Source organism: Bombus impatiens, unplaced genomic scaffold (genome assembly GCF_000188095.3).
Source record: "Bombus impatiens unplaced genomic scaffold, BIMP_2.2 scf_0113, whole genome shotgun sequence".
Lineage (NCBI taxonomy): Eukaryota > Metazoa > Arthropoda > Insecta > Hymenoptera > Apidae > Bombus > Bombus impatiens.
In genome coordinates this window covers 679724-690690 of record NT_176532.1, presented here as the reverse complement: position 1 = coordinate 690690, position 10967 = coordinate 679724, and the positions used below count along the sequence as shown (strand labels likewise).

The 10967-nt window shown below is 30.9% G+C and overlaps 2 protein-coding genes across 4 annotated transcripts; one reads left to right on the top strand and one right to left on the bottom strand.

The window, feature by feature from the left end:
- The first annotated feature begins 1791 nt into the window (after positions 1-1791).
- LOC100745845 (cytochrome P450 6k1) lies at positions 1792-4445 on the top strand. Its single transcript, XM_012380858.2, has 6 exons — positions 1792-2272; positions 2356-2594; positions 2704-2925; positions 3010-3287; positions 3813-4002; positions 4098-4445. Exons 1-6 carry the CDS (start codon positions 1860-1862, stop codon positions 4256-4258), a joined length of 1503 nt encoding a protein of 500 aa, XP_012236281.1. The 5' UTR covers positions 1792-1859; the 3' UTR covers positions 4259-4445.
- On the bottom strand, positions 4361-10720 carry LOC100745722 (DNA topoisomerase 2-binding protein 1). 3 transcript variants are annotated; one of them, XM_012380852.3, is made up of 26 exons: positions 10369-10707; positions 10056-10290; positions 9845-9984; positions 9619-9751; positions 9446-9553; positions 9172-9378; positions 8879-9095; positions 8671-8808; positions 8516-8595; positions 8261-8430; positions 8048-8186; positions 7861-7990; positions 7599-7793; positions 7356-7537; positions 7120-7286; positions 6845-7050; positions 6636-6769; positions 6335-6565; positions 6195-6257; positions 5937-6100; positions 5735-5856; positions 5609-5673; positions 5393-5527; positions 5112-5312; positions 4790-5019; positions 4458-4680 (listed from the first exon to the last, which is right to left on the bottom strand). In XM_012380852.3, the coding sequence occupies exons 2-26, from the start codon at positions 10161-10163 to the stop codon at positions 4458-4460; spliced, it is 3888 nt and encodes a 1295-aa protein (XP_012236275.1). In that variant the 5' UTR covers positions 10164-10290; positions 10369-10707. The 3 variants fall into 3 exon arrangements, with proteins under 3 accessions (XP_033174628.1, XP_003486444.1, XP_012236275.1); XM_033318737.1 differs by having other exon boundaries at positions 4361-4710; positions 4749-5019; positions 10056-10720; XM_003486396.4 differs by lacking the exon at positions 10369-10707 and having other exon boundaries at positions 4365-4680; positions 10056-10208.
- Positions 10721-10967: the final 247 nt, after the last annotated feature.

Sequence of the window (10967 nt, the reverse complement as noted above, 5' to 3'; positions counted from 1 at the left end):
TTGTCAAATAATTTGTCAAGAAACCGTTATTACCATGTTATGTATTCCTTTAAATCCCGTATCTTCTGCTAGAAATATTTTCGCGTATTGTTTGAAACAACAAACATATTTCAGGTGGACAGAGTTCGTGGGCTACGCTGTATATAGAGAGTTCAGCTACAGCTGTAAAAAATTTAAGAGGTGATTCTTGAACTTAAAATAAGATAAAAAATCAAGGATAAAAAGAAAATTATTGGCATTTTTGGCTTTGTTTTTTAGTTATTGGTAATTAAAAATCAGCCGAAATACCTCGGATTATCTTAAGGATTTTTATGAGTACATACATTTAACGTTCAATCTACGATTTTTCTTACGAAATGTCCTGCAGGATATTTTACATCCGGAATGCCACAATCTTCTCTATGACTTGTACCAGGTAAGCTCTGCTGCCCATGTTCCATTGAGTATTGCTGTGCATCCCGCTGCTCTGGTTGACTTACTTCGCTCGTGTAAGGAGGTTTGCACGCGTACAGGGGTATTTCGGTGGCTTTTTAATTGACAGTAACTAAAAAACAAAGCTGAAAACAATTCTTTTATTTCTGATTTTCATCTTATTTTAACTTCAAGAATCACCCCTTAAATCACATTTTTACATCCATTTGATAATTTTGATCGTGTACAGTGGAACTTCGTTTATCCGTTCCTTCTTTATACGAACGTTAATTATATGCGTTAATTATATGAACATATAACTGAGCCTTTGTTATTCTAACTATACTCGAGCTTATTTTATAATTGCCGAGATAATGCGATTTGTTTCATTAGTTACCGTTTTTGCGCGGTCCAGTTAGAAACGGTGCGTGGAGGTGTCTGTGGTCATTTCCTACTAAAAATGGATTTCTTTGCGCTTTTTATTAATTTGCGACTTAACAATTGGACTTATCGTAACGTAATAGGTCTCACTTTACAGATAATTTTATTAACTGCAATTATCTCTATCGGAACTTTCCACGTACGACCAATAGTTTATAAGATACAAAGCAAAACGTAAAAAGAATTCGTGTTTTTCTCGTTCAGTTGATGTTTTGTTCACGGGACACCGGAGGAGCTTATTAAATGTCGCTTATTTTGTTTTCAATATCGTTCCGCGTCATATCATACGAAATATTTCTACCATTAATTTGTTTTTGGAAAAATATTAATTCCGAATGGTCTGCACTATTATCCGACTATTATCCAGTTATGTGACATATCTTGTCCACTGATTATAGCAGATAAATGGAATGTATACAAAATGCATAGTCATTCTTCGATAAACACTATTAAAGGTCATCGATAGAGCTTATGTTGTCATACATATAAAGCATTGTGTAATAATATAAATAAATAAGTTTTTACCTTTATGATTATTTAATATCATAATAAACATCTTCAACCTTTTTTACAAGAAAATCCTCGATATCAATTTGTTCCTAAAAAAAATGTTAATTTGGCTGGCTAATACGTTTTATCTTCTAACTGCATGATGAATGCATATATTTAAAATGCACTGTCATTGTTTTATTATAAACGTCATTGATACAGCTTACGTTCTAACGAAAACATGAAGTGTTCAATACTAAAGTAAATAAATAAACTCTTACTATTATGATTATTTACTATAATAAATATTTTTATCTCATTTTAAAAAAAAGAATATATAAAAGAATTTATATATGATCAATATATAATTAGAAAACTATGCATTATTCCTCCAATTTTATACAATAATTTCAAGTATCACCTATAGATAACTCAACTGATGACCAATCTTATATAAGTGCGGATAACCAGACTCCATCAGTATCATTTCAAAGTAGCTGGAAGAGTGTCATCAAAAGATGGCAATACTAAACTCCTGCTTTTTCAATATTTTTCTTACGATCGCCACCCTTGTGACGTTCCTGCTTTTATACGTAAAGTATAGACGCACCTACTGGCAAAGACGAGGTGTTCCTACCCTACCTGCCCACTGGTTCTTTGGTAACGTAAAAGATGTGATACAATTTAAGAAATCTCCGTCCATTGTGATCGGTGATCTACACAGTGAAGCTTCAGACAACGACGATGTTCTTGGAATTTACATTTTCCACAAACCGTTCTTGTTATTGAGAAATGCGGAATTAATTAAACAGATTTTAATCAAGGACTTTGATTATTTCCCGGATCGTTATTTCACGGCTCAATCGATTCGCGATAAAATAGGAAGCAGTAATCTCTTCACGATGCACAATCCGGAATGGAGACAAATGAGGTTTCTAATTTTTAAAACGTTTATCGAAATAATGTTTATGAGAATGGTAAAAGAATTTATTGACGAACGTGTACTCTTGTTAGGACAAAAATATCGCCGGTGTTCAGCAGCGGGAAAATGAAGAAACTTTTTCATTTGATCGGCGAAACCGCTGGTTCAATGATCAAATATTTAGAACAGCAATTTTCACATGACGCGAAAACGAAAACTATTTTCGTAAGGGATATTGCCTTGAGATATACGACTGACATTATATCTTCCGTCGCTTTTGGAATTAAAGTAAATTCGTTCGATCCTAAAACGGTACAATTCTTCGAAAAAGGTATTTGTCAAATGTTTTTCGATGCTGTGTATTATTTTATTTTATTGTTTTCTTGCAAGTTGGAACGATCTCACATTTATTGCGTTTCTTCTTTTCTTTTTCGTAAAAGCTCAAGAAGGCACTCGAATAACGTTTCTTCGTGCTATCCAATTTAGCGTTATGTTCTTCTTTCCACAATTTTCGAAGTGGATTGCCGGTCAAATGCTAGGATCGTCTACAAATTACTTCCGTAAAATATTTTGGAATTCTATGGATACCAGAAATATAACCAAAGCTAAGCGAGGCGACTTGATCGATTCTTTAATAGATTTGAAAAATGAAAATGATTTGAGTAAGAGCTAGATATTTAATCTTAACCATTGATTAGCTCTCTTATGCGTGTAATTTGTCTAAAAAAATAATGATTTATCTTTAGAGCTTGAGGGCGATGAATTAGTGAGTCAAGCAGCAATCTTTTTCGTTGCTGGTCGTGAATCAAGCGTAACAACTATATGCCTCACGCTTTACGAACTTGCTAAACATCCGGAGATTCAGAAACGAACGCGAGAAGAAATTCACGAGAAATTGAAGGAACATGGAATGACTTACGAGGCCTTCCAGAGTATGAAATATCTGAATCAAGTTATTTCGGAAACTCTACGAATTTATCCTCCAGCTCCGCTTATTGACCGTATTTGTGTAAAAGACTACAAGGTAAATCGACAAATTAGAATAATGATTCGTTATAAACTTGTTCAACGAAATATTTTCTTCGGATATTTCGAATATTAAAATATGAAGAGTATCTTTTTCTTGCGAGCGTGTGTTTAGTTATTATCTAACTATTTTAGTTATTATGTAACAAATAAGGAAACGAATAACTGTTTACTTACCATTGCAAACAAGATCGAAGGACATGCAATTCTTAGCAAACAACACGGATTCTTTTCCTCGTAAAAATTTTTATGAAGATCATATTTTCCTTTAATTCGATTGTTATCAAAATTTTGTATTTTATTCGAGTCTTTTATAAGTTTCAAAAATGAAAAAAATATTATATATAGCCACAACAACAGAGATGTTATTCTTTTGTTCTTCTTTTATAATATATGAGTTCATATTATTATCTTATAAGATAAGACAAAAAGAGTCTTATTTTTTGTACCGTTAAAGATCTCTTACACGCTGTAGTCGAATATTTCATTGGTCATATAACGTTCTAAATGATAGATTGTTTAGATTCCAGGAACTGAGACAGTTATAGAAAAAGGTACACCCGTCTATGTGGCTTTAACTGGTCTCCACCATGACCCAAGATATTTTTCAAATCCACAGCATTTTGATCCTGACAGATTTAGCGATAAAAATAAAGATAATATCAAACAATGCACGTACATGCCTTTTGGCGATGGACCAAGAGTTTGCGTCGGTAAATATTTATTTAACATTATTTAACATAAAATATTCTTGTAAAATTAATATAATATTGCTAACTTCTACACTTTAATGACATATTCATTGTAGGAGTACGACTCGGTCTATTGCAAAGTAGTATGGCTTTAATTGCGATACTTAAAGATTACGAAATTTCATTAGATCCCACATGCAACAAAGATGGCATTGATGTTCGTAATGTTTTCTTGACAGTAACGGAAGACTTTAGGTTAAATTTTACAAAACTATAAGGAATCTATCGCATTATTGAAAAATATATCTTTTCTTCTTCTTCTTCTTATACTTCCATAAAAAGGAACAAAAAGAAACGTCATAAAGGAATAAAGAATCTATTTAATAAAATATGACATATGTATTTTTTCTATATACAGATATACATTTGTAAATACTATTATACAAAATCTTTTGGAGGCGTTATTTGTTAACGTTTTATTTCGGTAATAATGTTAAATACTTTTTAAATTCGTCAATTACACATTCTCGTGGATTTAATGGGGTTTGTGCAGTAAGATGATCGCTTAAATATTGTGGCATAAAGCAGAGAATACCTTTACTGGCCAACATTGCCCAGTCGATCGGTTGATTGGCTTGTTTAGGATTCACGAAACAATGAGTAATCTTCTTTCCAGTTGGACTAGTATCGTATGGTGGTCTAGAACAAATAACATGTAAACTATAATATGTAATATTATATATAACATATATAACATGTAACAAATAATATGTAAATAACATGAGTTTAACAAAAAAAACAAACTTACCGTGCTTGGACAACTTTCCCACCTCCAGCTTCGATTAATCTTTTAAACTGATCGTATTTATCCCCAGAAGCTAATAACAAAGCAACCATATCGTGAAACGGCCTATTCGGTTCTTTTAATAATCTAAGCCTCCATCTATACGCGGCTGCTGCGATTGTTTCTTCAATTTTGTCACTAGGATCCGGTATAATGCCTTTACTTTTTGGATTCCCCCATTCATATTTTTCTTCCTGCCAATAAGCAATTGGAGTGAAGTAAAAGACTACTCGTAAACATAAAATATAGGTAAAATATGATAACGATCAAGAGAATCAATACTAACATCAAGGAATTTCCCTTCTTGTTCAGAGTCCCGCAAATACATGCAATGTAGAACCCATTTTCCTGATGCTATACTTCCAAGCATTTTTTCATTCCTTGATGGTCTAATACAAAGCAAATGTGTTGCACTTATATCAAAGCAAGCATCCGATGATACGTCACCGTCGAGATCTCTTATCGCTTTTTCAAATGATATTCTATCCTATTGAGATAAATATAAAATATTATGCATGCATATACGTATTGAATATGTATAATGCATAGATATAACAATTAATATACCTTCATGCCTGATAGCATGAATTTTGGTTTCTTTTTTACTGGTTCAATTTCTTCTTCTAAGGATTCTTCTTCATCATTGTTTATAGTATGTCCTTCGTGTGCGATACTTTCATTTTGGTCTCCATGCGTTATCAACTTAGTATAGAGCAACGTTTATAATTACAGTTAATTGATATCAAATATCCAAAATAGAATCGATTTATGAAAAGAACCTACCCGTTTTGAGTGGCTGGGATCTTCCCATACAATAGCATCGACAGGTTGAGAATCTTTTACAATAACTATAACAAAGAATATATATTAAATAATTAGATATTAACAAATAGATATAAATGTACGTACATTTTTGTATAGGATCGGAACATTCAGCGCTATATGTGTCTGCATTCTCTCCGGAAAGAGAATACCTATTCTCCGGAGTACTTGATGCTCTTTGAAGTACTTGATCCAGTTGTGCAATTTGCCTATAAAAAACAAAATCCTATGAAAGATCTATAAAGAATTTTATACATAAATTGTGAAACACATTTATGTATTAACTTACATATTAATCTCATTATTTGGCAGTGCATTATTTTCATCTGTGAATTCTAATTTTTTCCTAATGGGAGTAGTAGCAGTTATTTTGCTATCATCTTTTGCTTCTTCCGGTGCTTCTTTTGACGCTTGATCGTCGTTAAGAGATAATGTCTCATCTGCATTATTCCGCTGTAATGTTATAATATTTATTAATGTATATATCAATATACACACACACACACATATATATATATATATATAATATATAAATAAAGCATGCTACCTCTGGATCACAAGTCTCACTTTTTAGTTTCTGCCATAACTGTCTTTTAAGTTCTGAAAGAGGCTATAAATTCAACTATGTTAATATCTATTAGATATTTATGCATTATGCACATAATTAAGCTTAAAACAAATACTAACTGTACTAAGTGCCCTTTTTTTTAAAGGAGGTTCTTCTATTTTTGACTCTGGAAAATTATCAACCCATTTTGCCCAATCTTTTCTTGCGTCTGGTGAAGAATTGGGTCTGGATACTTGACTAGATGTTGTTTCTGGCGTAGACATATGAAACTGTGATTGAGGAGTTTTGTTCATAAGTAAACTGAGTCTTTTATTTATTAACGGTTTATCGCCGGAACTGCCATCTTGATTCTATAATATATATTTTTACTAATAAATCGCAAATTAATAATAAAAGAAATATATAAAACTATATATATACTTGTAAATTTGATAAATGTCGTTTTGGAGTAATAATGTTCCTAGCTGCTGGTTCGGTTGGTAGATCCATTTGATTTGAGTTCACTTTAAGTGAACTTGCGTCTGTTTCGTTAGTTTCAGTTGGTCTTTCAGGAGCTTGGAGGAGGGATTAATATTAAAAAAATTTGTGTGTATACATATTTAATATGGATGTGTTAAATATTTGTGTACCTATGGTTTCTCCTACAAGAAACGGTGTTTCGTCAACCCGTTTCGATTGAACTGCACAGGCTTTTAACCATTCTGCAGTAACAGCTGGTAATTTCCACTTCACTGCAGCGTTATATTTGTTTCCTTCGGGTGTCGGACAAACCAAATGGGTGCTTCTACATATATTTTTTTCAAGATTAGTTTTACGAACAAAAATATCTTGACACCTAAAATTAACAATGCTTTAATACTTGATTCAGTTTAGTTATCTTTAAGGTGTATGATAAGAATAATACATGGCGCCCAATTCCGCAGCTAATGTTATAAGAAACGTTCGTTCTACTCCAACATATGTGCTCATTGTAATAACACAGTCTGATAATGGAGTAGAATGCTTTTTTATAGATAGAGGTTTATGATAATACATAATTTCAACTATTTGTTCCTGATTTACACAATCTTCCTACAAAAAAATATTAATATTAAAAGATATATCAAAATATAAAAATCGAAATAAAAAGCTTAAACTTACAATAAACAAATCGGTAACGATTTCATTCACTGTATGTTTTAAAGGTGCGCCACATTTTGGTACTACACCATAATCTGGAATACCAGCGAACGTACTTGAAACTACTTTTCCATTCATTGCCATTATAGTTTCAACTACAAAATTATCTTCCTCGTTGAAGCCAGTTACGACAAATGTCAAACCTATATGAATACTTTAGCATTATTTTAGCTCATTGCTATACATATTCTACTAGTGCATTACCTTCAAATAGTCTATCATTCATAGTAGATGTTTGATTAATCGGTACTGCAGTATCATCTGCTGCGAGTGTTATAGATTCTTTTAAGCATTTTTTTTTACTTTCATGATCATTTACCAAGGTTTTAACATTATCTTCTCCCGAAACAAGTGTATCGGGCTTTAAAAATTCTTGCATTGTCTTATCATTTGTTGCATCTGATAATAAATAAGATATATATTCATTTCCTTTATAACAATGTAACCAATTATTTACAGACATTACCAGCTGTATCTTGAAGATAATGTTGAAGTAGATCAGATGATTCTTTCTCTTTTTCTAACATCGCCAATTTTCGGTCTATGTCAAAAGACGGTATAGAAACTTTCTTCGGTTTTTGTAGCATTTGTAAATTCTGCAAAAATACATGCACACGTCAAATACTTATATACTATATTTTTTATGTATTTACCTTCTTACTTAATGGTGATGCTGGTTCTGTAACTTTTTGAACTACAGTATTTTTTTGTCCACATAAAAATTTTTCTTCTGTCGCGGGCCGTTTTAATTTGACACTTTCTTCCAACCATTCCAGTGTCAATATGTATGGACTATATCAAATATCCATGGTATTAAATTACAGAATTCTAAATAGATATTTATAGACATTAAATTAACATTATACCATAATCTTTTCGATTTCAGTAGTTTTAGTTCACTAGCTGCTCTGTTTTCGTCCCCGACGATAACGTGTGTTAGAGCGTCAGATATATCATCAAGTCGCGTTGCACTACCTACGTTTAATATTTTGTTAAGTTTATCCCGTTGATTAGAAGCGAATCCAGCTAGGTAAATCTAAAGAGAAAAACAAGAATTGATTAGAGAAATATCATGGGACAATATTATAGAACATGACAAATTTTTTATGTAATTTACGCACATTGCAACCATCTAGAAACGGACCAGCTGCTTTCGCTTCACTAAATGTAAGTCTATCCAAGACTGTAGTAGTTGTAGAAACTGAGAAATTTAAATAAATTTAGAATACAATCTATCCTTGTTATAAGACACTTTCGTGCATTTTATAATACTAACCAGTAGAAACATTGTTATATAAAGTATCGAGGGTAGAAACATTGCTCATTGTTGTTACTGAGGTTTCATCTATATAATTGCCTTGCTGTATGTCACATGTTATGGAACTTATCGTAGAACAATTAAAACTTTCACATACTGTGCATTAAAAAAATTGTAATATCAGTTACTAATCTATAGATTTATAACATTAAAGAAATATTTTTACCGTTGAACTTTTCTGGAGTGGAACATGCTTTTAGCGTCTTAATTAGGTAGTCTTTAAAAGGCAAAGCATAGCCAATGTTTATACTTTCATATATCCAATTTGGTGTTAAACAAGCAATATTTGCTTTTCTTGCATATTTAAGCTTCTCACTTATTGGACTATTTTCAGGTGCAAGTACAACTTTCACTTTTGCGCCATCCAAAGGACCCATAAATATCTAGAAAGAGAATAATAATATAAGACAATAGTTAGGTAAAAAAGAAAATAAAAATTTAAAAAGTTATATATCTTACTCCTCCATTAGTGTTAATTAAACGTTTAATTTCTTCCTTCTGACGTTTTGGAAGATTCGTTGATGTTACAACTAAGTTAAGAAACACAGAAGCTTTATATTTATCAAACATTTTGTCATGTGGTGTAACAAAATTCTTTAAATTCATTTCCCAGATTGCTTCAATCCATTCTTTTGTAACTATTGGTATTTTCATATCTATTGCTGTCTATTAAAAAGAAATAAACATTATGATAAGAATATCTATATAATTTTACCGATATAAATTTACTTACCTCATATTTAGCAGACATGACAGATGATGTTACAAGATGTGTTACACGACTACGTAACTGTTTTGTAAAAATTCCTCCCATATATTCTACTAATTTTTGTACATGTTCCTGTAATAATAAGATTTCTTGATAATTTCCTCTTTGTTGTGCATAGAAACAGTTAATGGGTATACCTTTTCTTCTGAAGATAAACCAGAGGCACATACACATAGACCTCTCATTGTTGTTGTATACACTGGGCTTGTCCCTTCTGGAATTGGTTCTCCATTGTTAAAACAAACTAATAAACATTTTGGTCCAATTATGCTGTAGAAGTAAAATAACATTATCTACTATTAAAAAAAATCAAAGTATCATTAAACTATTACTAATTATATCAGTAATTAAGCTCCTACTTACGAACATTTAAATGTTCTTAATTTATTAAATGTATCTCCTTCGAATTTTTCCATTACAAAGACATCAGTTTTGTTAGGTTTCATTTTATTACAATCTTTTTCACTGATCCATATTGGGTGTAAATCATTTTCACAACATTTCTAAAAGATCAATTCATTACATTGTTTTGTTGCTTAAAGATTATTATTTATGTAAAAATGAATTTACTAACATTGTATGCATGACACATATCTTCACCACAATCATCTTCAGAATTATATTCATTTGATACAATAAAATAGACATTTATATTTACAATTTGGCTCCCTTGACTCGTCATTTTTAAATACTGTCTTTCACTGTCTCTTTGAATCTGATACGATTTTTATTTAACAAATAGATATTCAATGAAAAAATAAAATGTTTATATGTCAGAGACTTATGTTTACACATTACACATTTTATAACTAAAACAACTCGAAAGCTTCATTATTTATTTATTAAAAAATTATACTGCACAAATTATGTTAAGGTTTAGGTATTACCAGTTTCTAATAGTCGTGATGATAGGTTAGATTGCTTTCACAAATAGATTTTAGAAGGATCGCTAATTTTGAAGAGACGTGTTATTTTACGCCCAATAAAACAATATTTAATATTTCATTTAAATTTCTATTTAAATTTTTTGTTAAAATTTTTAAATGGTAAGATATTAATACCACAGTTACTTATGTGGAAGATCTCGCGCCCAATTTTACTACTCAAGTCAATATTAGTATTTCTATAATTATGGTTAAAACTTTAAAAAGAATTTAATTTATGTAGACGAATATCAACAATTAAATAGTATGTCGTATGTCTTTTTTAAATTAAATATAGTACATTAATATATTTATGAGATAGTTCACAACTCTTTTGTAGCGGTTTTAAACAAGTACAATGTTCGTTCTCATTACAGTCTGAACAAAGTTATAATACAAAATAAAATGAACTACTAAAATATTGTATGAATTACTAAACAGTATGTTTTATTCCGATTAAATATGGAATAAAATAAATATCTATTGCAAAAATGTAATTTTATGTTCCAGTTAACAGTGTAATTTATTTTAAGTTTATTGGAGTTGGCATCATTGATTTTAAA